This window comes from Mus musculus, chromosome 2 (assembly GCF_000001635.26).
Source record: "Mus musculus strain C57BL/6J chromosome 2, GRCm38.p6 C57BL/6J".
NCBI classification, from domain to species: domain Eukaryota; kingdom Metazoa; phylum Chordata; class Mammalia; order Rodentia; family Muridae; genus Mus; species Mus musculus.
The window spans coordinates 102,100,414-102,127,212 of NC_000068.7; the positions used below are offsets into that span (position 1 = coordinate 102,100,414).

The 26,799-nt window shown below is 47.4% G+C and overlaps 1 protein-coding gene across 4 annotated transcripts in view; it reads right to left on the reverse strand.

Annotated features, from left to right (window-relative positions):
• Positions 1 to 26,799, reverse strand: part of Ldlrad3 (low density lipoprotein receptor class A domain containing 3) — a 236,260-nt gene that overhangs the window by 150,213 nt on the left and 59,248 nt on the right. For 3 of the 4 annotated variants that reach the window (NM_001290784.1, NM_178886.3, XM_006499482.1), the window contains one exon: positions 13,120 to 13,266. In NM_001290784.1, the coding sequence (NP_001277713.1) occupies positions 13,120 to 13,266 (147 nt within the window). The remainder of the gene's footprint in view (positions 1 to 13,119; positions 13,267 to 26,799) is intronic. The other variant, XM_006499481.4, reaches the window with a different exon arrangement.

Sequence of the window (26,799 nt, forward strand, 5' to 3'; positions counted from 1 at the left end):
CCAAAGCAACTGGCAGATCAGAGCGCTCCTCAGTCAGACCACTTTTCCACCGATGCACATTCCAAACGGGAATCCCCTGTCTGCCCTCTCTCCCAGTGCCTTACAAGGGGACAAGCAGGGGCTTCTATTCTCCCCACCCCCTTTGGGAGCTCAGTAAACATCCCGGGCTGTGTCACCTGACCCCCAAAAGAGAGGCAAAGAGCCTTTCTGACTACCAAGCAAGCCAAGCCAGGCTTCTGATCCTGAATTCTTCAAGCCCAAGCTAAATCTGGAACATTGCCTGCCTGCATCCCCTCCCTCATCCTCCCAAAATAAAGGGCCTGGGCGGCAGAAATAAGCATCTCAAGCAGCACATGCAAATGTCTTGCTCCCGAGGAAGGCAGACTCTGTATTTTAATGTGGAATTAATCTGAAGCTCTGCTGTTCCTGTTGCACATGAAATATGTGTGTGTCACCTGTGTCCGTCCCTTCCCTCCACACTACATAACAGGTTTTTATACTTCAACTCTGCTGAGATTTTATAGGACTACACCAAGAGTCACAAGTTCCTGAGACTTCCTAAAGAGGGGTTCACGGTTTGCCTTTGGCCTCACTTCCATCCTTTCCAGCCCAGCCCACAAGAAAACTAAGAACTACACCACAAGACACTAGTTCCATCCCCATCCCCACCACCATGCAGGAAGACACAGCTGCTGTGCCCTCCTGAACAATGGTCATGTCATACCCAGAAGACAGCGTCCACCACACTCCTCATCCTTTGGTTCCCAGAGTCCTACCTGCCTCTCTTCCATGATGTCCACTGGGTTTTGTATGGAATGACACAGATTGCCCATTTGGAGCCAAGCATTCAGTAAGTCACCTGTTATCAGGACTTTGAACAGTTATGGGTTCCCACTTTGACCTTTGTAGGAATCGGCTTCATTGATGAAGGCTAAGAGATGTACCAGTCCTCCATCATAAACATAAATACTTAGAAGTCAGATTTGACTACGTGTCTATTTGGCAAAACTCCTCCATAGCATCTGTAATTTCCCTAGTCATAGACAACTTGTTTTAAAGATAGGGGTCTCTGTAAGTAGCCCTGGTTGGTCTGGAACTCACTATGTGAACCAGTTTGGCCCCGAACTCACAGAGATTCTCCTGTCTCTGCCTCCAAGTGCCACGATTAAAGGTACAGGCCACCATGCCAGTCTAGCCAGAGGTTTTTGATCAGTTCTGAAGGTGCCAGGCTCAGACAGTGTCTCTGTGAGAGAAAGGAAAGGGTGGACATGAGGGTAGGAGGGGTCTGCTTGCAAAGAAGGGAGTCAGTAAGACAGAACGGGGGCAAGAGAGGGCAGCGGGTGTTGCATGCAGTCACAGTACATTGCATATAATTTTGATATTGTAAAAATAAATTAGAGACTCTCTAGTCGTGCCTGCATTATAAGAATGCAACACATTATCTTTGTAAAATTATTTTTTCCTCATCTGTTTCTAGATTTAAAAAAAAAAATCCATTAAGCAATTGCACATGAGCCGTGTCGCAGCCCAAAGTGTGAGTATGAATTAAAAAACAAAAATAAAAAACTATACTGTCACAGCCTAACTCAGATCCACAAGACTGGTCTGGATGTGCCAGGAAAAAGAATTTTGTTTCTCTGTTCTGTAATTTTGTAGCCATTTAAATTTTATTAGCAATTACCGGGCCCGTTACCACTGACTGTATTTTGCAGTTACAGCCAAGACCTGGCAACTGGGAGCTTGCCCAAATGACAGGGGGCCCAAGTGGACCTGGCCATATTTACTCCAGATGCACTGGAATGTGAACCCCCACCCCCACTATGAACCACTTCATCAGGATTCTCTCATAGGCAGACCCATGCTGATAACTGTGCAGCTTGCTGAAAGCGGGAGGGGCGTGAGATGGGACAAGGCAAATTGAAGTGAAGAGCTGATCTCAAAGATGACTCCACACTGCTAAGGGTGGTGTGACAGGGCAGGCATTTAAACTGGAAGTTTCCTGACAGGTCCCAAAGGACAGCTTCTACTTAGAGAGACACAGAAAGCTGAGAGGATCTTGGTCATGTTCTAGTACATCATGTCCAATTTCCCTGTCATCACCAGAACAGGGCTAGAAGAGCATGGGCAGGGATATGGGACAAGAAGCTTTGATATAGAAGCAGTAGTAATAGTAACAATAACAAGAAGAACATCCAACAACAATAATAATGATGGTAATAAATATTAACAATAATAATAAACAACTGTGCCTAAATTAGGATGTTCTGTGATTAAGAGGCTGGTCTTTTCATGGTGACACGATATCCAGCATGTGCCTCCTGGATTTCTTTCTAAACTCCTGGAAGCCTTCATTCCACAGATCTGCTCATCTTCTTCCCTAACCAAAGCCTGGAGTCTTCTGTCCGGACTCCTAGTAGAGAGCCACTCTTCTCACCTTCCAAGTGGTGGGCGATGGTCCAGTCTGAGCTGGAGATGGACCACTGCCATCATCGCGTGTCCCTCAACAGGGGCTGAGCGATACTCAACTGGGCACCCCGTATCACAAGTCCAGTTATCCTATCTCCAGCAAATGGCTCTGGGAAGGAGAGATGCTCATTCTTACCCCATGTACTGTTTCTCTGAACATCCATGATGACTTCGGATCAAGTCGTTTACCCTCCTTAACTTAGAATATGAATAATAATCCAACCTGCCTTTGATGCCTAAAAAAAGCATGTGGGAAATTGTATTAAAATTCTTCTTACAGAACACAAAATGTAACCCTTGTTAAGTACCAGAAGGGTACATGGTGCTCACACATTCTTCCTATGTCTTCACATCTGTCCCATTCCAATTTCACAGACAAGGAAGCAGAAGCTCCAAAATGCCAAGGGCAGGTGAGGAGTCTATGCCAGGAAGTGACCCTTCTGCCAGTAACAGTTCAATTAGTGTTCTGGGTATGCCAGCTGCTGAGGGAAGAATGTGAAACAAAGTTTGGGCTCCATTTTGTTTTCCCCAATGCCCACAGAATCGAAAGGCCACCAAGGCAGTGTCTTGCCCAGATACCACAGTTCCACTGGATGGAGATAGGATATGACACAGACAATGTGGCTATACAGCAGGTCCCTCCCACTGTACATGATGACTCTCATCCTGCCTGCCCAACACCCTAAGGAAGGCATGCACACATAGTGCATTTATCTGTGGGGAAATGTTCAACTGCCTTGGTTGAAACATCTAATACCGTCAATCTAGGATGGTGCTGATGGCAGAGCACGCCACTGCTTTATGTGCAACGAAGACCAAAACACTGTGGTGGTCATTCTAGGACCTCATGTTTCCTGACTCTATCAGATCGTATGGACAGGACAACAATCCATTTACAGCTATAGCCATCTTGACTGCCTTCAGATGAACAAGAAGTTGAAAGGCAGGGCAAATGAGAAGTGTAGTTTTTTCTTGTTTTGTTTTGTTTTTGGCAAGTTCAGATTCTAATGTTGAATCTCTCTTTTGCTCTCCCCTTCCCCCCTTTTTTAAAAAAGAAAATCTAATAAGCCCAATTTTCATGTGTGAGCTTACAATTTATAAAGATTAGCAGCTAACCCATATTCTTAGTGTTCTGCGCAAGGCAAACACACTGGACTTAAAGGCCCTGAACTAGCAGGGACATCGCAGCCGTAGGCGGGGCTGGAAGGCAGAAAGCTGGCGACGGGGTGTTTCATCTCCAGCACGCTGCCTACCCACACCCACGGCGGAGAAAAGCACAGCTCTGCCAGGCTGCGTTCTCACCAACCAGCACGCTGAGTGTGTCCTCATCACAGAAGTGGAGGAGTCGAGATACCACATGACAGAAGAAAGAGTAGTATAACCAATTTAAATATATTTATACTTATTCTATCCTCCAGAGAGGGCACACCTCACACTTAGACTTTGCACTTCTAGTCTCCAAAACTGTGGAAGAGCCACTTTGTGTCATCCGGGGTGTGATACAGTGTTCTAGAAGTTCTAAGAAACTGATAAGCCCAGCGAGCTGGGGAGCACTTTGTCTTTTTTTTTTTCCTCATGCAAAACTTCTGGCATCTTTTGGGAAAAACAAAAGCAGAACTACCGGGGTCTCTTAAGCAAAGGCTGCAAGAGAGAAGATTTATGGGAAGTCTGACAACCTGGATTTGTTCCTATATAGGTGACTGGCAGGTCCTACCTAGGAATGAGGGATTCTAACATCAGAACCAAGAATCTTTTCTCATGGCGGCTGTACAGGTATAAAATGCAAGCGTGGGGGAAGAGGGAGAGGAGCGTCTGCATCAAGTTTTAAAATGGTTTCAGGCCAGTGTATGAAGTGAAAGGTCTCTATGCACAGGTACTGGAGAAGGCTACAGGTCACAAAACGGAACACAACCAGACAAATCCACATAGGTATGCTCAGCTCTGAGGACAAGCCAACCACAGCCACTCTGGCAGTTGGGGACCAACTCCAGGTTCACTGCAGGTTCACTGAGGCTGAGACTCTGGGAAGAATGCAGAGGAGGCTCCACCAAGAGCCACACTCAACTCAGGTCTGCAAAGATTTGTTCTTTTTCCCTCTGGCACCAGCTTGGGTATCCAGCTGGCTCTCTAGAGAGATAAGCTGAAGGACATTTTGACATTGGCTGGCTAAAGACTCCCTCAAACAAAAAGATATTGAGCCAGGAAATAAAACAGTTTCTGTGGCAGAGCCTCGCTTACTGGAGTGTAGGAAGGTGAGGGACCGGGCATGTGGAGGCTGCAGCCGACCATACCATGCTGGGCAGATAGAGACCTCACGCAATTTTCTGCTTGTTCAGAGGTGGATAGTATACTGTTGCCCGAGGCACAATACCTATTGGATAAGATCAGCTTCTTTCTGATTACATCATGCAATGAATGATTTGAACATGCCCTCTGGTGAAGGTGCGGAGACAGTCCCTTATCTTATAGCCAAGGAAGTATGTGCTGAGAAAAGTATAGTAGCACTGAGGGCGTCGGGGACTGTGAGAACCCAGCATGGTCTGGCCCTAAAGCCCTGTTCTGAACTATAGGATATATGATTTCACCTTTGGGATGGAAGAACCCAAGGGTCTGGACGTGACTGAGTTACCAGAGGTATTTAAAAACACACAGCAAAATAACACAAGTAGGAAAGAAAGAACACACAAGAGTATACACATGGGTCAGCATGAAACCACAATCAGTCTCTGGGCCACTCTGAGGGCCACTTCTGTTGTCAGAAGTCCAACTCCTTCAGAAGCCTGTGGAATTCAGTACTTCACTAGGGCTAGCCAGAGTTAAGACCTGCAGGAATAGGGACACTTCACATGTGACACAGCAGATATTCAAGCAGAAACTGAGAGTAGGACTGTCCCCAAGAGATGGAGCAAGTATGGCAAGCCAGTTTAAAAAAAAAAAAAAAAAAGGCCCGTGTCCACTGCTTCCAGGTTAGCCCAGGGGAGCACTCGTGTCTTCCCAGTGATCCCCTGGGAAGAAAGAAGAGTCCTCTCCCAGGGCAGCCATTATGAAGCTTCACCAATAGAGTGGACGGTGTAAACGAAAAGCCCTGGAGGTTGTACAGCAGGATCAAGTGGTCATCAGGGCCACAATTCCCCCATCGACTCCAGGCGGATTCCCTTCCTCACCCCACCTTGTCTTCTAGGGAGCACGGTGAACCCTTGGCATCCCTGGCTGAAGGCTGTGTCACTCCCACCTCGGTCCTTGTCAGACAGTATCCCTCCCTCATGTCTTTACATTATCTTCTTAGAACACCACGCAGACTGCAATAAGGGCTCTCCCTACTATAATATGACCTCATGTTAACTATTCACATCTGCAGTGACCCAATTTCCAAGTTAGGGCATGTCCTTGGTTACTGGGAATTAAGATCTGAACATGCTCTTATGTTCAAACCACCGAGAAAGCAGAAGCCGATGCCTGTGAAAGTCATCACACTTCACAAGTGTTGGACACGCATGCATCTCTAGGTGACAACTTAAAACACAACGGTGATGAGTCCATGGCTGTGCTAGTGTACGGGGTGACTGTAGCCAGCTTCCACAACCTGAACGGCTTCAGCAGCAGAAGCTGATTTTCCCGAACTTCTGGAGGACAGATGTCCAAAATCAACGTATATGAGACACGAGGACAGCCGGCTTTCTTCTCCCTGTGGCTTTACATCACCTTCTGTCTCTTGGTATCTGAGTCCAAATTTTCTCTCTTGGAAGGACTTCAGCTGTGATCATTTAAGGCCCACTCTGTGACCTCATTTTAATTCAATTATGTCTTTGCGGTGCTTAATTGTGACTGTCAACTCCAGTGGGGTAAGAAATGCCTGCAAGCTCAGTAAAGCACACCTCAGGTACATCTTTGGGGGTGGGGCACGGTTCAGAGAACATCAGATCCTGAGTTCTCAGACCTAATCAATCGATGTATCCCACAGTGAAAGGCAGGAGGTGAGGCTTAGCTTGAGGAAGTCACTGGGGATGAGTCCTAGGGGTGACATCTTGCCTTGGCTCTTCCCTGTACTGTCTCCTTCTGCTTCTTGGTGACCAGGATATGAAGCGCACTTCTCCACCATGCCCTCTCCGTCAGGATGGCTCCTCTGAAACAGGGAGCAATGACCCCCTTCCTCCCTTCTACGCTGTCAGGTATTTGGTCACAAAGCAAGCAGAGTAACTAATCCATTCTGCTAAACTCCACACCAAGCAAGGTCGAATCCAGAGGCACCGTGCGGAAGGATTTCAACCTCAGACTGCAGCAGGTAGCATTACCTGATTCAAAATATTGGTGGTTCGGCAATTCTGTTTGGATCCAGCTGAAAGGGAAAAATCCATTCAGCTGTAGCTGCCTCCCACAACTCACTGAGAGGTTCCGGCCTTCACTGGCCACAACACCGCAATGGCCACCATCCCGAAGCACGCTGCATGCAGCCCATGACAAGCCTGGATTCCCCAGTCTTTGTACATGCTAAGCCATTAGAAGGCAGCTTATTGAAACAGCCAGTGTCCCGTTCAGGCTAGCAAACTCAAACTCCACTTCCCCCTCTGCTTGCTCTGAGTCCATGCCAACTTAGTTGGTTTAAAAGAAAATGTTACATGTGGTGCCATCTAGAGGCAGAAGAAGCCTAGGACGGTGACAAAAAAAAAAAAAAAAAAGAGGAGGACCCCTTTATACTTCTAGGGGACCAGAGTTCCACACTTGCCCCTGAAACTCTATCCAGTTCTTCCACCATCATGCCTGAGCAATGAGTAAGCAAGAGCGGGGCACAGTGGAGGCAGATGGAATTCGGATTCCAAGTCTGCACCTACTTTCCCACGTCTCTGGTTTGGGAGATTCATTAAAATGTTTTCTTTTAACATCCTTTAGTTTCTCCTCCACACTCCACCAGACATGCACGCACCCAGGCAAAAGTCAGAGATGATAAAAGTGCCACACGTGACCAAAGACACGATGAAATTCTCCCAAGGAGAACTAATCCCACTTGTGAGGAGGAACCCCCAACAGTTTGTCGAGACACAGAGATAACAGTAAAAGCCCATGGCAGAACAGGAAGGTCTCAAGGCACTCGGCTCTAGACATCTGTGTCTCTGCTTTAGCACTGGGAATGGGACTTTGCTTCTAGGAAGAGGTTTCAGAGGCCCATAGGACTAAAGGCCACCTTAAAAATCATTATTGGAGAAAAACATTATTGATGTGTTGAATTTTTTCCTATAGTTTGTATTCTGAATGTCCCTCAGAGGCCCAAGTGTTAAAGTTTTACTGACAGGAGTAGGAAGGAGGTGACGGAGCCTGAGGAGGTGGGGTCCAGAGTTAGTGATCTGACAGGACAGTTAAGAGCACTTGCTACTCTTCCAGAGGACCTGAGTTTGATTGGCAGCACCCATGTTGGGCAGTTCACATCTCCATCCCTCTGGCCTCCATAGGCACCTGGCTACATGCAAACATGTATGTGCATGCACATGAGAGAACAAACACTCATAATTAAAAATAATAGCACTATAAAGAAAAAGTCTACTAGGAAGCCTTTAGGCCATTGGGGGTGGCCTGAAGAGGATGATGAGACCCGGGACCTTCCTCCTCATTCTCTTTTCTGCTTCCTAGTCATGAGGTTTCACTTCACTGTTCACTCTCCCACCACGACACACCATCTTCCACAGGCAACAGAGCCAACTGGGTTCTGAGGTTAAAAACTCCAAAATAACTCTCTTTCTTTATAAGCCAACTACTCTCTTTTGCATTAGTTGCAGGAATTTCTGTTAACTACAACAAGCACAATACAGGTAACATAGATCCACGGGTAATACAGATCCACAAGATCAGCGAAGGGTCACCTACACAGGTGAACAAAAAATACTCTTGGGAGTCTCTGATAGAGGAAGGCTATGGGGTCTTCTAGAGCCAACATGCAAGCTCTGTGTGCTTGCTGGGCCTCTGTGACGACAGCTCCTTCCTAGTAAAGCTCCCGTGGCAACCCAATGCGTTGCTCTAGGACATAAGGTGCCTGGCTCAGTACGGTGCCCAGGACACTCAAGCACATACTCACTGTGGCTCCTGAAAGTGAGCGCTCTCACGGAGGCATCGCGTTTCCTGACACATATGTCTCATCATTTTATTACCACAGAAACAGAGGGAAGACATGAAAAGCAATTTGAATAAACTTATCACTCAGGGCAATTCACTAGCCAAGAACTAGCACACCAAAATAAAGCCTCCGAGCCCCAGCTCTGAGCGGAGGTCCTCCAGAGGCACTCTGCACAACAGCTAATACCCGCAAGGCCCAGGTGAGAGTTAATTTCAATTCATCAACAAATATCTCACAAAGAAATAAAACTAATAGCTAAAAATATAAGCATTCTACCTTGTTAACTAAAAAAATTAAAAATGTAAAATACATGAACTGCTCTCAACTATTAAAATAACCAGGAAAAGAGAGTTTATTTTAAAGATATTACTCAACGCTGCCAAGACTAAAATAGGTCCCAGACTTCACTCCTGGCCAGTGAAAGCAAACCAGTGCAGGCCTATAGCAAAACAAGTGGGCAGTCTGTGGACACGGGCAGGAAGAGCTCCCGCCCTACAGCACAGTCTTGTTTCTGAGAACCCAGTCCTGGGAAATGGGTGGTGGGGGTGCCATCCCCACTGTCAAGCTGTCAATGCCAAAGACTCTTCAGTAGCAGAAAGCTGAACAACGTTAGCAGGGAGAGATAAAGATGAAGCTCAGGGCAGATACTGGCCTGGGACACGTGAAGTCCTGGGTTCAATCCCAAGCAGCAAAAGTTAAAAAATAAAAAACAAGAGAAAGGACTAGTAGCATAATCAGTAATATCATACCAAATTAGTGGATTATTATCTAGGAATTAAAATGGTAGAGAAGGGCTGGAGAGGTGGCTCCTTGATTGAGAGCACTAGCTGCTCTTCTGGAGGACCAGGGTTCAGTTCCCAGCACCCACATGTCCATACCTCCAGTTCCAGGGGAGCCAGTATCCTCATACAGACATGCAGGCAGGCAAAACACCAATGCACATAAACTAAGATATTACATGATAGTGAATTATAGAAAAATCACTAAGAGGACATCACGGGGAAATCGCAATGGAAAAACTGGGAATGAAAAACTGGACTTTCCATGGTGATTGCAAATGGGAAAAACCTGAGTGAAAAGCTTCCAAGATGCTGAGTGCATGTCACAGGGACAGGCTCCGATGACATTCCTTTGTCCTCCTCCACTCAATTTTTGCAATATGTGATATTTTAAAAACCCTTTATGATAGATTTTTTTTCCTTATTTTCTAAAAGTCTTTCCTCTCTACTGCAGATACAAAGCAGCTGCTCACAAGACCACATCCCACCGCGGGACCCATCTCCAGGCTCCCTGTGCCCTTTCAAAAGAGCAAGGATTTGCAAGCTCTTTTCTAAAACATTATCTTCTCCATGCCAAAGTGCCTCAGAGTGCTGGATGCCATGACCTCCCAGAGGTCACAGTGGCCACCTCCCTGCCCTTCCCTGAGGCAGACAGTTGTTTCAAAGAAACTCCTTCCATGAAGGTGGCTGCTCTCAGAGAAAGTGAACTCTTCACCTCTGCCCTCAGCCCTGTGCTGCTGGCCCAGGCTGACCCCACCACACATCCTGTCACCTGCGGAGGATGTTTCTATGTGATGCTAAACACAGTGATGAACAGAAGCCAAAAGGCGGAACAGGGTGGGAGAGATGGCTCAGTGGTTAAGAGCATCTGCTTCTCTTTCAGAGGACCAAGTTTAGCTCCCAGCATCCATGTCAGATGGCTCACAATTATCTAACTCCAGTGCCAGGGTATCTGATGCCCTCTTATGGCCTCTGAGGGTACCAGTAGTCAAGTGGACTATATCCACAAGCAGATAGATACATTTACATGTAATTAAAAAGAATAAAGGTAAGTCTATTTTTAAGTAAAGGACATGCAATAGAGTATGGCGAAATTGCAGTGCATATATTTTCACCATACAATGACTAACAATACACAGAAACACAGCTCATGTTAAATAGAGAAGGCAAGGCATGGGCTGGGAAGACGCGTCAGTGGCTAAAGCTCTCGCAAACGTGAGGACTGCAGTTCAGATCTCACCCAGTAACTGCAGCCTTGGAAGCAGAGACAAGCAAAGCCCAGAGAAAGCTAGCTCGAAAAGCTGGCCGTATCGGTACTTCATGTAAGAAGAGAGCCTGCCTCAATGAAGAAGTTGGAAGAGCAATGAAGGGTGATTCTAACAGCAACCTCAGGCATTCACCTGTACATGTACATACTTAGCTCACACACATGAAAATAGGGGAAGAAAAATAAAATCCATACAATCACGCCCTGATGACACAGACTACCCATTGCTGTGTTTTGAACTGCTTTTCAGCTCACTTTGTGTGCTTATAAACCAGAGGCTCCATGCTACTAATTTCAGCACACATACTAAGACATCACCACAGTGCTCACAATTAGACGCTGTCCTGCTCCCACTGAGAGAAGACAAAACCGGAGTCCTCTCAGGGGGAAGAATGTCCTTCAATCCCACCAGCAGTTGCTCAATTAGAATATTCTGGAAGCTTTTCTTCTCTTCTCTTCTCTTCTCTTCTCTTCTCTTCTCTTCTCTTCTCTTCTCTTTTCTTTTCTTTCCTTTTCCTTTCTTTTCTTTTCTTTCCTTTTCCTTTCTTTTCTTTCTCTCTTTCTCGCTTTCTCTCTTTCTTTCTTCTTTCAGTTTTTCAAGACAGAGTTTCTCTGTATAGCCCTGGCTGTCCTGGAACTCACTCTGTAGACCAGGCTGGCTTTGAACTCAGAGATCTGCCTGCCTCTGGCTCCTAAGTGCTGAGATTAAAGGCGTGTGCCACCACTGCCCAGCTTCTGGGAGCATTTCTAAGATTACACATTCCCCTAAGGATGCAGGAGAGGACCATGTTTGAGTCTGGATGGTCTTCTTCCAAATCTCACACTGAGCTCCATGGCTGGAGAAGATTCTGAAAGACACTTCAAGGGAAAGCTCATTGTCTCTTAGAAAGGAACGTTCACGTCCCTTTAATGCCTAAGCAGGAGTTGTTTTCTCCATTGAATGCAAAGCTGGACAGGCGATGTGTTTGTAGGTATAGTCAAAAAATATTAATTATGTCTGCATCAAACACTAGACAAATGGCTGTTGGGCATCTGTCACACTTGGGAGTAGGATGGAGGCTAGCCAGGAACGAGCCTGCTCCAAAGCAAACCAAATAGCTCCAAGCAGCTGCCAACACAACCTTTGTTTAAAACAAGTCTCTTTCCACCACCTCTTCTCGTTTCTGCATGAATTCTCTCTCACATACTAGACTGTACCCACAGACGGCAGAGATGGCGAGAGAAGTCAGTAATGTCGCACAGCTGCTACTAACAGAGGTGAGGCTGGCCTAGCTGCTAATCCTGCATTCCTTTACACATTCATGGGCTGAGTATCACCCGCCAGCTAATGACAGTCTCTATCTGCCGCTGTTCAAAGGTACACAGTGTCCTGAAAATGGTAACTCTATATTCGTATAGAGTGTTTAATGCTCCTTAAAGCCGGGCCGATGACAGGACTCACACATTCCATCACACTTGAAACTCAATTTTAAAATGTTAGATGTCTAGAAGTTTTAAAGTTATGCTAGAAGCAAGGACACAGTAACAGGGTCCTAACACACACACAAAAAAAAGGTAAGGGAAAATAATAATAATAAAAAAAAATGAGGTCTAACAAGTTAATGAGAAAAACCACACAGAACAAAATTTAACACAGCCTCCAAGTCTCCCCAGTTTCTCCTCCCCAAACCTTCTCTCAAGAGCAGAAGTAGGCATGGGGGTGCCGCATCCCATGCAGGTGAGAGGTCAGCCTCAGAATGGGAAACACTCTTCCAGAGCACTAGGGAGGAAGTCTCTAGCTGCTGTAGGTGGCTCCAAACCCAGTGCTCCCTCAGACAGAACCCAAACCCAAAAAACGGTTCCGACAAAAGTTCAAGTTCCTACCCTTCAGTATCTTGCCCTCAGCTGCCTCCCGGAGCCACAGCTAACTGAGAGCCAGAACTGAGAGTCCTCCCAACAGAAATGCCACCTGGCCTGGCTGCCGAAGCCTATGACAGAGCTGAGATGTGTGGTTCCGTAGCAGTTGCTCATCTAACAAGCCAGGGCCATGCCTCCCAATGTTGCCGACCTACCAGGATGCCAGGGAGGTGACCTAGAGCCAAGCTCACTGTGCTCACTGTGCAGCATAGGGACATATCCACTCCTATATAATACTAAGTCTCACAGAATCATCAGGAGAACTCTACCACACAGTCACATGTAAGCCTCCAGCCCTGGACCAAGGCAGCAGACACGGTCCTTGCTGACTGAAAGGCACCATATAATGTAATGCCTGGGATTCTAAAGGTGAGAGTAGCATCCAGGAAAGGCATCCGTAGGGCTTAATGGGAGTCACTTCTACTCATCCAAGCATGGGCTCCTCTACCATACTACACTTCTGCACGGTCCACACTGCACCCAGAGAGAGGGGAAGCTGGCCCAGTAGCTCATAGCAAACAGGGAGCAAGGTCCAAGCCAGACTCCTGTTCTTGGCCTGGAATTCCACCCTTATCCAACCCCGCCCACCACCACGGGCAGCCACTCACGGCATTCCTTCTCGTCACTCTTGTCGAAGCAGTCAGGCAGCCCGTCACACTGCCAGGCGCCCGGGATGCACCGCCCGTTGCTGCACATGAAGTTACCTGGGATGTTGCACTCGTTGGTGAAGTTGTTCCCAGGGAGCAGCTGGCTCTCTGTGAGAGAGAGAGAACAGATGGTCAGAAAGCAAGCATAGTGGTCACAGTCCGGGTCTGAGGCCTGGGCTAGCTGGAAAGACTGATATTCAGCCCAGGGGAAAGCTCCACCAGTTATCTTAGCTTTTCTAGGTCTGTTTCTTCACCTATGCGATTACTTATACCTCAGCCCACCTCAGTGCAGAGATGCTGAAGGCACTAGCTGGAGCAATACCAAGGAAGCATTCTGTGTCAAGCATATAACAAACAGGTGCTCATCTCTCTTATGAAGATCTGCGAGAAAGGGGGTTGAAGCCATGGCTCAATTATTAAGCGCACTTGTGCCTTTTCCAGGGGTCCAGAGTTCAGTTTCCAGTACCCAAATCTGGCAGCTTACAACTGCCTGTAACTCTCTCTCTCTGGGAGTCAAATATCTGCATGTATGCATTCACATACACATACACACACACACACACACACACACACACACACACACACACACACAAATTGGTGCAAAATCCCAAATCTTCTTTCCTAGCCAATAGCAACAGCCAAAAATTAAAGTTCCAGATAGGAATATGTACTGGACCTCAAATATCCCAGGACTCAGACTCACAACCCCTGCAATCACGGAGTCCTTGAAGTGGGACCACTTTGGCAAGAATATCAAATCATTTCCCTCAAAGAAATAAGATACCTCAATCTACAATTCAATCTGCCTGACATTGTGCAGGCAGAAAGAGCCAAGACAAAACCCGTACTCAGGCCTGCTAACTAACCCCCAGGAGACTACCTTGATCACTACACTACTCGAGAGTTACCGGAGGTCCCAAGGTTCTGGTTCAAGTCCACTGAACAATCATAAAATGCCAAGGGCCCTACCCAGCACTGCCCTTAGGCAGCAAATTAAACAGAGACCTAATGATAGCAGGTAAGGGAGGGTGCAGAACGCATCCACCTTGAACCTCCAGGGAGCCAAGACCTGATGGGTCAGATAGCACTGAGCCAGTGTAATCACTGGGAGATAGGTAGCCAGCAAGAAGTAGATAATCTTTGAGGAAAAGGAGAAAAAGACCAGTTGGCCATCGCGCTGCGCCTCTGACCCCCCTTGAGCCACTCAGCAAACATTTATTGGGCATTTCTGACCAGACACTTGAGCTATGAAGAAAAGACAAAGCTTGGGCTTCCTCCTCCAGGGCTGGAAACAGACATAGATGCTTTGCTGACACCCGTGGTGATAGAGCACGGCCTTCTGGAACTGCCTGGGGCTAACAAGCTAGCAGGACTCAAGATCTTTCACAAGCTCTGCCAAAGGAAATAGCTCCAGATTAGTGCTCCTATCCCTCCATACATTCCTCACAGTGCTTGGCTTGGCGTGCATCTATCTATCTATCTATCTATCTATCTATCTATCTATCTATCTATCTATCTATTGTCTAGAATACCCTTCATGGCTCTGGATCACCTATTAAATTTGAATTAAATTGCTGTTGACCTGCTAGCATCAGACTCCTCTGTTGCCTTCCCTCTGCGGAATGTTGCCCAGCTTTTCCATGCACAGAGAAGCGTGGGGTTTTTGGTTGGTTGGTTGGTTGGCTGGCTGGCTGGCTGGCTGGCTGGTGTTTGTTTGCTTTTGTTTTTAGAGACAGGGTCTAGCCCTGGCTGATCTGGAACTCACTAAGTAGGCCAGGTTGTCCTTGAACCTGAAGTTCCACCTGCCTCTGCCTCCCAAGTGCTGGGATTAAAGATGTGCACCACCATCACCCAGTGGCAAAACTACTTTTGAAGTGATATAAAAAAAATACTTTTATAACTGGAGCAAGCAAGCCAGGACCAGTGGAAATGGCCATGGCCATGGGTTAACCGTTCCAAACAAGCCCTTGTGCTGTGGATAGCCCCTTGGAGAACATCTGCTACCTGATACTCAGTTAGGACCAAACAGACATGTTGCCTTTTAGAAATGAGATTTCACAGTCCATTCCAAAGGGAAGCTACAACAAAAGCTTCCACTCAGCCCGAGCCATCACAAGCCTTATCCCTGGCTCACTTTATCAGCCCTGCACACGGCCAATCCCTATCCCTATCACTGCAGCTAGGAGTGCAAGCAGCCACCACCCCATGGGGATCACCACTAGCTACAACTTCCAACCCAGCCTCCTGCCTCCCAGTTGATTCCTCCAAGTCTTAATCTGTCCTCTGGCCCGAAGAATCTTCCTAACCATGGCATTTTCTTACCTTAAAAAGCCAGGGAATGGGGAGCTGGCTCGGTTGGTAACATATTTTCCATAAGGGCCTGAATTTGATCCCCAGAATCACTCATATATATATATATCTTGGCAGTGACTGGCACATGATTCTAAGGTAGATCCTGACAAGCCAACCAAGCCTACTTGGCAAGTTCCAGGCCAGTGAGAAACCCTGTCCCAAAAACCAAATGCACAGAACTTGAGAAGCATCAGCAATGAGTGTCCTTGGCTTTGGCCTTCACTCAGACATTTATGAACACACATGCAAATAGACTAGAAATACACACACACACAAACAAACACACATATACTCATGCGCTTACATAGACCCAGAATACAAACACTCACACAGGCTCACACACCAACACTGTCGGACTCCCTGGTGTTTCTTATTTACAATTCAATGCAACCAAGAAAGAGTCCAAAAAAAAGAAGTGACATTTTCAGTGGAGACTGACACAAAGCAAAGGAGTGCAGATCAAGAGAACAGTGTCAAGGACCTGATGTGGGGAGGCACAGCCCAGAAGGATCAGAAATAGAGGATGTGCCACTCTGACCTGCAGGAGCTGCAAACCCACTGAGCTACCATTTCTCCCACCCTTCCACCCAATCAATGAGGATGCTCCATTCTGTTGAGCACAGACTCAACAGAGGACTTCCCCTGAAGGCAACCCCACAAGTCACTAACCCTCACAGTGAGCACTAACTTTATGATCTGCACGTCCATGGAGAGGTATCCAGACAGCAGTCATATGCTGGATTCTAGCCAGACACTACGTGCTCAGCCCAGAACCTCCACACCCCTGCCCTCTACCCCCTATACACACTCCAGCTGTTCGAGAACAACTGCTCAGAGAGTCACCAGCCAGCAGGAAATTCCTCCGGGCTGCAGAATGCAGGGCTGTCGCTTGGGTTTGTTTGGAAATCACTTAGACTCTCTTTTGTAGAGCTAACTCCTCGAAGACAAACCCCCTGGAAAAGTCACTACAACTGTGAAATCTTGCTCTGATAAACAGATTTCTGGAACCAGAAAATTGGTCAGATTAGATTCCAAAGACTTTGCTCAGAGCATCAATAAGGCTGGCAACATATGGACTTGATGAGTGATTGTGTAGGTTCAGAGAGTATTTATCCCATCCTTTATATGCATTACACACAAATGCCCTGCCAGTACTACAATAGGCACATGCTCTGTGCTCTTCTAAGTCCCCTTAAGCACACAAGGCGCACCCCACCCAGTGCCTTAGCAAAGTGACGTCATCAAATGTAAGCGCCTAAGAAGAAGCCAAAGCAAGAGAAGATCCCCCTGTAGACTCTGTCTTTCTAACCCTCCTCAAGCCCAGCCCAGCTGCCTCTCTGGCCTAGTGGCTTCCATGGGTTATCTCTAGTTCCCTTTTCAACCAGCAGTCTACACAGTGAAGAACTGTGTGGGAATATATATAAAAGTCAGGGCCTAGAGACATTTTCTTGCATTGACTAGGGGTGCTACTGCCATTTAACATGTAAAGGTCAGGGATGTGATACGACTTTGCATGGAAGGGTTTCGGGGGAGGGAGGAGTGCAGCTCTGACTTTTCGATGTATTGTGCCACATTTCTCCTAATCTGCCACCCACTGAGACACACCACACCACAGAGCCATCTGGCTTGACAAGTCAACAGTGCTGAGGCAGAGAAACACCTGCTACTCAGCAGTTCTCAGTCGCTCCTGTTGTTTCTCTTTTCACACAGTGAGCGTTTTCAGTGCAGGTGACGGTATCTCTAGGACCTTCAGCAACTCTGAATTCTTACATCCTGGTGTAGAGAGCCTCTCTTCAGAGGCATGACCCTGACTCTGAAGCCCCAGCACCTCCCTCCTTTAAAACCAGTGTCTTGATCACACGAATGTCATTCCTGTTCCCCAGGCTTCTAAGCACGGGGCAGGCTGACCCAGCAGAGTCTTCAGCCCATCTTCTCCCTGGTGTTTGGGGCTGCATTGGATCCCTCCAAAGCTTTAAGCTGTAGGCCTGTTAGTAATCTCGTAATGGGAGCACATTTGTCTTTAGAGAGGTAATACATTAAAATGAGGCATTAGAGTAGACCCTAATTCAACATGACTGGTATCCTCACTGGAAAAGAAAATTAGGGCAGACACACACACACACACACACACACACACACACACACACACACACAGGAGAAACAACATGAAGACACAGGGAACCATTAGTAAATCAGGGGATGGGGCTGAAAGGAACCAACCCAGCTGACAGCTTGATCTCAGATCTCTCTGATGAGACAAACAATCTGACGTTCAAGCCACACTATTGTACTGGAAATCTAATCCAATATGCTCTCCTCCTTCTGCTTATTCTTTTGACCCCCAGCATAAGTCATCAAATCTGAGAACCTGTCCCAGGCACCCAGCCTGAGGCTGGTTCTTCTATTAATCCCTCTGATCCCATCCTGTGTTTCCCTTAATCCCAGCCCATGTTAGTGATTGCCTCTTAAGGAATATTCCTGCTAGGCACACACACACACATACACACACCATACACACATACACACCACACACAAACACATACACACACCACACACATACACACCACATGCATACATACCACACATACACACACACACCCCACATACATCACACACATACACACACACACCATACACACCACACACACAAACACACCACACACACACATACACACACACCACACCCAGAGGCACAGGCTCTGTCTGTCCTCAGCTCTGCACCCCAGGATTCTACAATTCCCAGCTCTCCCATAAGTATCACTGACAACTCTAAGAAGTAAACCAGGCATGGCATTAGTACCTTAACCTCCATCCCTGAACCACCCCATCACCCTTACCCCATTTCTCTAGCACTTGTGTGGGACTGTGCATACATAGTTAAACTAAGGAATACAGAGAACCTAAACCTGAACAGGTAGATCGCTATCCTGTCTGCTTGAAAGGTTAGAAATCTTTCAACCCAACAGCTGGGCATTCTAATGGCAGCAATATTTCTCCCAGTTCGGTGTCTCGGAATATACTTAAATAAAAACATGACCAGCCTTAGCACAAAGTTGGCTTCCTCCTCCTCTCCTCTCTCTTTTTCACTAAGTCAAAGAATCCAAAGGAGTTGCATGTTTCCCTGCAGAACATCACTTAACTGAAAATAACTGCACCATCTGTGCAGGAATGGAAAAGTAAAAGCCACGCCCTTCCTTGTCGGGCAGAAGACAGCAGCCTGTTGCTAAAGCGTCTTCCAGGGCCCCTGGCCCGCAACTCTTATTTGATGTGGGGAACAGAACCGGAACAACTAGAAACTCCAGCGGGGCTATGCTCACTGCAGTCGCCCAGGACATTCAGCCAGTGACACAAACGTTTCCAGCTGTGAAATGGGAATTTCATCCTGACAGCTGCTGTCCTTTGGCACTTCTCCTTGCTCTCCGCTGCGGCTCCCTCCCTAGCAGCAGCCGTCATGGTCGTCATGGTCGGGTCTGAATGGACATCTGCAAACTATCAGTAGACTCTGCTTTCCGATTGCTCCCTTCGATTCTCCTCCTTCTCTTCCTGACAGCCTAGATCTGTGGGCACCGCTGAACGGAACAAGAGGCACAACTCGTCTGCGCAGCACACACACAGCTTAGCATTCATGCTTGCAGATCTCAGAGAGACCTTCCTTCCCTACTACCTTTTCGTGCTTTTCTCCAGGACTCATTTCTTGAGACATGCAGACACACCTGCATGGACATATACTTTCACTCACCGACAGGTTAACACCACCTAGTGAGCTCTTCTTCAGTGATTTGTTTATAAGCATACCTAGAACATGTGTGAAGAGCCTTTGTGCTCTGGACTGTTCCCGTGTGATGTGAGCGCTACACAGAACCTCGGACATCTGTCCTGTGTATTTTTCCAAAAGCCATTTGGTCCTCATCATGCAAATATCTTCCTGTTCAAGCTTGGATAGGGGAGCATCTGGCTGTCACCGAGAAGGCAGCAGTCACACAAGGATGTCTGGTCTGGCCTAGCTCCAAGCACCTGTGCTTAGCCAGCCCCCCTCCCCGCCCACGGCCTTGTTAATCTATACTCCCTCTGCCCCAGGAGCTCATTCCACTAGTGCTACCTCCGTTTACCCATCTGATGGAGGAGGATCACCCTGATATATTGCTGAGAAAGTGTAACATAACCCCACACTTCAGCTGACTTTTATAGCCACAGATATAACAAAAACATGATCCCTGATCCTGAAAGAAAATCCTATGTTAGTCACATGGTGTTTCCCTGAGCGAGAGTTAAGGATGGAGAAGGACGCTAGGCTAGTGATGGAGCTCAGCTAGCGTCTGCCTAGCATCTGCCCATCACACGGCTCATGGCTTGTTTCTCCCAGGAAGTGCTCCAAGATGGCAGATGTTTTGTTTCCTTCTTATAAAACAAGTGAGGGAAGAAGGCCAGTGGCCAGCATTCAGGAAGCAAGGGAAGGTCACAGGAGGAGGTGCAGGAACTCACAGTTTCCCTAAGGAGTCAGCTCTCTAAGTTATTCTCCTTTGGACCTCTGTCCTCTTGGGCTGAAGCTTCTGCTTACAATCTTACATATGCTTTCACGTCCTTGCATCACTTCATGAGGAAAATTATGTGGGAATGGTGTTCCTGTTTCGGGGAGCTACTGAGCCACTGGGATAAGGTCTCATGTCCACCCTCCAGAGGCCCTGCAGCTCCTCTTGATACAATCCACAAGTTGAACCCTGTGCCACACCAGAGCCTTGCTTTGTCCTTCCTCTGGCTCTGTGAACAGCCCCTGAGACGCCAAGTACTACAGGCCTTCCTCTGCGGAAGATCTACTGTCTACCAAAGCACTTGGATGTGGCAGGACTTTAATAGCCCCCTCCCTTTTTTCTTTTAAGTTCTTAGAAGAATCCCCTGCCCATTTTATAGATGAAGGAGCAGACTGAAGACAAGACTCACCCAAGGTCACACAGCTAGAAAGAGTCAGATAGTTAATACTTCAGTCTTGCTGGCCAGGAATCTAGGCTAAGTTATTGGATAGGTACCTATCTAAGAAAGAGAATAGTATCTCATACATCTTTCACTGATACATTTTTTAAATCTTCAAAATCATTAAGAGTAACTTTCTATATTCCAGGTCTACCACAGAGAGGAGTGGGGTAGGGGGTAATGAACTTCTTGTGTAAGCAAAAGTCAACGCTTATAATTGTCTGCCCTTTGCATCTTTCTAAGGATTGAAGCCTGTAGATCAGGAAGCATCAGACGACAGGTAATGGGCACGTACAACCACTTATCAACCTACAACTGTGCCATCTGTCCACCCCACCACACTCACCTCACGAGAAAGAGACTGCTATTTACCTAACGGTTCCCTGGCCCCAGAGAATCTCGTCTCTTCTGCTGCCCTGTGTCTGTAGCAACAATCAAGTACCAGGCATCCATAGACACCCACAAACGGCTGCTGACCGCAGTATGGGGACAGAAGAACCTGCTGACTCCTACAGACATTTATTTCCAGTTCTGACATAAATTCATCTGACCTGCCTTGAACTTCAATTTTGCTTTGCCATATGTCATACAGTGGATCAATGACTGGCGGGACCTGCAGAAGGAAGCTTTTCTAAATTCCCAGGGAGAGAGGCACAGAGTGAATAGCTTGAACCCATTTCCTATTGTTCTCTTTCTCTGGCTTACCCAAGTCCTCACCAGGTGGGCTGCACAGAGGGTGCTGCAAGAGCCCAGTGCAATGAGCCCCACCCCAAAGTACAATGTGCCCCACCCCAAACCTTTTCCTTAGGCAGCTTGCAGCAGCAGCAACAGAAGTAGGGGTCAGTGAAGCTGAGCTGAAGGTCAGGAGAGGGGGCAGTTTTCTGACCAACTGCATCAGGCTGGTGATAAGCGAGGCTTATGATAAAGCTAATCATCTCTTCCCTCCGGCACAGAAGCAGGCGGAGGTCAAGAGGAAGGGCTGTATTTCAGCCCCTAGTTTATCCCCATGCACCCAGAGATCAGGGCAGCCACCTCCACAGTCTCTGTGATCCATTCCACAACAGACCATCTGCTCCCCCTCCCCCTCCCCCTGCACCCTCCCAAACTGCAGGCAAAGCTGTAACATAACAATGCCAGCCAGGGAATGAGCCAGAAAAGCAAAATGACCTTCATTCTGGCCCCAAAGCACATCTTGATGATGAAGGATTTCTCAACTAAGACTCAAAACAAGCACAGGCCAGAAAGGAAAAGGCAGTTGAATACAACTGCATTAAAATGTGAAGTTCCAGGTCATTGGGTAAATTCTATAAACATGGTTCAGACACTCCATCCACTGGGAAAGATACAAAGTGGGGATATGTAGAATTTTCTTGCAAAACTGCATGTGAGAACACAAAGGATGCTGTGGCCCTGGGAGGGGTGGGGGCAGGGCTGGACAAAGCATCCACAGCAGGTGTTCCTACTGAGGAAGGGGTGCTAAGTTATTGTAATCACCTAGTGACTAACAAGGAAGCTCCCATCCACAACCATCGGGCTTGCAAAAATCTAGAGCCTGGCATTCTGGAGTGGCAAGAAGTGGAACACCAGGACCCCAGGCATGGCACAGGCATGGGGACTCTGAAGAACGCCTGGTAGCAACTCGGAAGGTCCAAGATGAACCCCCTAGACTGCAGAAAATGATGCACAGGACACAGGGTGACACAAGAGGCACAAAACTGGAGCTATCAAGATAGCTAATAAGTTCAGGGAGGAAAAAAAAACTATCCTATAACTCTGATGACCTGAGTCCAATCCCTTGAAACTACATTTAAAAATAAATAAATAAAAGGGCTAAAATCCAGCTGTGGTCGTTCCCAAGAACAGACGTGGCTGGACGCTCGCATAGGCAGAACAGCAGAAACACAGAAGATCTTGGATTACACTGAAGGGGAAGGGCATAGTCTACTCCAAGAGTTGTGCCTGCTCAAGCTCTGCGCTCTCTCTCGCTCTCTCTCTCTCTCTCTCTCTCTCCCTCTCACACACACACACACACACACACACACACACACACACACACACACCCCACCACCACCACCACCACCACCACCACCACCACCACCACCACCACCACCACCACATGTTCACCAGAGGGAGAACAGAGAGAAGCACAATCTTTTCCCACAGTGCACAAGCATCCAGGGCTTTCGTGGAATGAACTGGGGTGAAGTGAATTTGCATGGATAAATCTGAGAAACTTAACAGGAAGTAAGAAAGCAAATTGCAGAACATCGCCCATACTAACTCAGAAAGTAGCACTTTAAGGGGACATGGGTGTGAAGGATGACTACCCTGGTCAAGGTCATGGTCACCTCTGGCAGGCAGGGTCAGGGGCACAGGTGGGCACAGGTGGACAAGCACCAGAACCCAGGGGAAGCAGGGGGTGAGCGAATAGATTGCTAGGCATTTTTCTTGGTAACTTTCTGTGTGCTTTAAAAACATTTCATGAATAAAATTAATTATAAAAAAAAATGAAAGCTACACTAACATTTGAGGAAACCTACACAAGATAAATTGTATCAATGAGGATGATACTCTCAACTTCAAATCCCCTCAACTGGAAAGGAATGCAAGATGAGGGGGACAAGTGTCACCGTGGAGGGGACAGCACAAATGGGAGAACGCCCATCTCGGAGCTTTGCTCTGTTATGAATTCTTTTCATTTTCTGAAAGGCAGCAACAGTTGTGGGGTAAAAGCCAATCCTGGGGGGAAAGCAAAGTGTATCCCACCAGACAGATTTACCCAGCCACATATTAAGCCATGGCATTCCAAAAGCAAAAATAACTAAGGCTGGCTTCTGAAGGAGGTCAACACGGTCTTTCTCAGACCCCTTTGCCTCCCCATCCCTCAGCTCAGCTGAGAAAGGCTCAAAGGGAGTGGGGCAACAGAAGCTACCCTCTGCTAAGTGGAGCTCCAAAGCTTTGGCCACTGTGGAGCACAGAAGAGGTGGCCCAGGAGGAGGGGCGGCAAAGAGAAGCCAGCCTTCACCCCTTGCCCACCTGCTGCCCTTTCTACTGAGGAGACTCACCAGACTAAGGGTCAACACAAGTTCAAAGGTCTAAGTCTCTGATAAGTATAGAGAGCTTTGTGAGTTCAGACAAGTAGGTCACCCTCTCTGAGGCTCAGTGATCCACCTCTCTGGCCGTGCTGCTGATGGGGAAACAGAACAGAAGCTGGTGATAAATGCACAACAGCGGTGTCATGTTCGTTACTTCTTTCCTGCCATCCATTCTCACCGCCTCTCCCCAGAGCTCTGGTACTTCTGCAGTGGTTAGAGAAGGCTGTGCCCCTTTCTGATCCATGCCCTCTAAAAGGGGAACAGCCCCCACAGGAAATGCCTGCTGGAATTGGGGCTATCTGACCCAATGTCACTTAGCTCCTTCCCTCTAGACGCTCAGGAATTTCCTAGGGAATCAAGAGCCCTCTGGCTTGGGAGATGGCTCCATAGGCAAAGAGCTTACAGTGAAGACGGGAGGCCCAGAGTTCAACTTTTAAGAACTCATATAATAGGCATCTGTAATTTCAGTGTTCCCACAACAAGATGGGAGGCAGAGACAGGAGACTCTCTGGGAGCTAAACGTCTGCTGGCCTTGTTATGCAGAGGTAAAACATTCCCAGCAATCTTGAGCCAGACTAAAACATGGCCGTTGTTCCAAAGAGTCTGCAATTGTTCCTCCATGCTAAGCCCTAGCTGCCCATGTATAAAGCAGGCACTGGTAGACCATGTCTGAGTCATTTTCTACCCTTAACGCATCCCCTCTTTGTTTTTGTGGATATGTACCCAACACTGGGCTAATGCACACCATTCCCCTACTCCAGATGTATTATTTAGCATTTAAAAGTAATTTCTGGGTCCTTCCTCCTATCTAACACTGAGCAACTGAGAACCAGCTTGTTGAAATGCAGGCCAAAGCTGGCCCAAAACACCAGGTTCCTGGCTACTGGGAAGACCTAGTCCTAGCCTCTGTTGTCAAGAGATGACAGATCCTTTGTAGCCCTGCATCCAGAGACAACCTATCCAGAGAGCCAGGGGTCAGACCTGCCTCCCATTCCATACAGGTCCAAGGGCCTCTCCATTTCCCATGACTTACCCACCACCTTCCATCAAGTCTCAGTAAATGAACAATTGTTTGCCTTATCACTTCCTATTAGGAGAGGAACTCTGCCAGGGGGAGGGAAAAAAAAGCCACCCTGCTACCACTAAGCGAGGGTAGAATGCCTATTAACCAATGTGTCTTCTTAAATATTCTTAAGTAGCTTAATCCATTAAACCAGTCCATCTTGCTTCTACAGTCTGCTCACGAGGCACCCTCCCTTCCCACTGAGCTGACAACAGGCCCTCCATCATGAGGAATTAACTGAGCGAATGCTGTTGGGACATTCTGAGAGCAGGAGGGCTAAGCAGTACTTACTGTGGGAGTCCTCAAGGACTGCAGCTCTCAGAGCAATTTACCTGTTCGAGAGACATGTCAGACCTGATGAGTCAGGGAGCAGAAACCCTGAGAGGAACCTGTTTGGGCTTTTCAGACCTTGAAAGGTGGATTATGACCACCCTGAAAACAAAGTTTAAAATTAAGGAGGACTGACTATGGGCATGCCTGTAACCCCTGCAGAACTTGAGCTAGAGACCAGCCTGGATTCCATAGGGAACTGTTATCTTAAAAGGGAGGAAGGGAGGGAAGGAGGGAGGGAGAAAGGGAGGGAGGGAAGGAGGGAGGGAGGGAAGGAGGGAGGGAGGGACCAAAGGAAAGAAGACTAAGACTACAGAGTTTTTTTACATCCTAGACACACAATAGCCCACAAGCCCTAAACACCAGTACCACTGCATCCAATCGCAAGGAACAGCTTTGACACCATGTCTCAGTTTACCCATTTACAAAAGGGAAACAGACCAAAACTTGAAGCTAACAAGCTCCACAAGTAATAAAGGAAAAAAGTCAATGGAAACTTCCAGGTTTTCATCCATTTTATGACAACACACAGACAGAGGTCATAAGATTAACCACGGCTCACTTCTTAAAGGTATTATTATTCCCTATTAAAGAGTTACTATTCTATAAAAACTAGGTGTCATGTAGATACATAATATGTCATTTCCCAAGGCATACCACTATAATGTAGCTACATGATTAGTAATTAGAAGACGGGTGATCTGAACTGCACAAGGATTCACCCCACACTGAACACAATAGAATCGTTTTAGGTGAGATGAGAAAGCGGGAGAAGCGAGCTGTTCATTAAGAAATGATTTTCAATAAATTCAATAGCATGCCCCACTGTGTAGCTCCTGGTCTCTGGCTACTGCATTGATCTCTGCTAATGGGGACAGCTCAGAATGAAGGCACTGGCAGGAAGTCAAAAGGCTTGGTGAACACTGAGAACATGAGTCACCTCCAAAAAGAATGCCACCGTACACATCCCTGTCTCTGTCTCTCCAGTCCCCAGCATTAGCTGGTTCTGACCCTCAACCATCCTCACGGGGTCCCCAACTAGACTCCCAGTGACCGAATCTAACGGTTACTGTATTACTCTTGAGGCAAAGTCTCAACACATGGCCCAAGATGGCTTCAAAATTCAATCCTCCTGCCTCTCATCAAGAATGCAGGGATTACAGATGTGAGCCTCCATGCCTGCCTGGTCTATGTGCAAAGTTCTGCTACACTGGGCCACCTGGATCAGTCTTTCCTTCTACGGTTCCACCCACCCACCCCCGATATACCTCCAGTTCCCCCGAGGACCTTCATACACCCTTGGAAGCAGCTTCCTCCACCCACCCTTCAACAGTCTCGGGGTTCTGCTTCCTTTAGCACAATCAACAGATGGCTTCCATGAATAAGCCACTTTGTTCTCTTAGTGGGTTTGACCTCCAAGGCAAAACCCCAACTTGGTACCTCAGTGTCTGGCTAAGCTGTTCCCCTGACAAATCCATCCAGTACCCAAGTTTCACAGTTTCATCCCTTGGCACCAAACAGATTTGCTTTGCAGCATCTGTTGACCATATCTAAAACAGAACCCTAGTTCTCTCTAAGCTTGCTCCTCCTGCCATCCAACGCTGTCGGGTCAGCACATGGTCTTTCTACTCCTTCCTCTCTAACCGTGCCTCCCACAACCCTAGAACAGATTTTTCCCTCATTACTGGCAAACCTCCCCGGCATGTCTTAGCCTGTTCTAATCTGAACCCTAGGACAAACCTCACCACTCCATCCAATGTTTGCAACAGTCCCACAGTTTCCATCCCCTAAAGGGTAAGGCTGGGAGACTCTGGGGTCAATGCAGGACCTCCT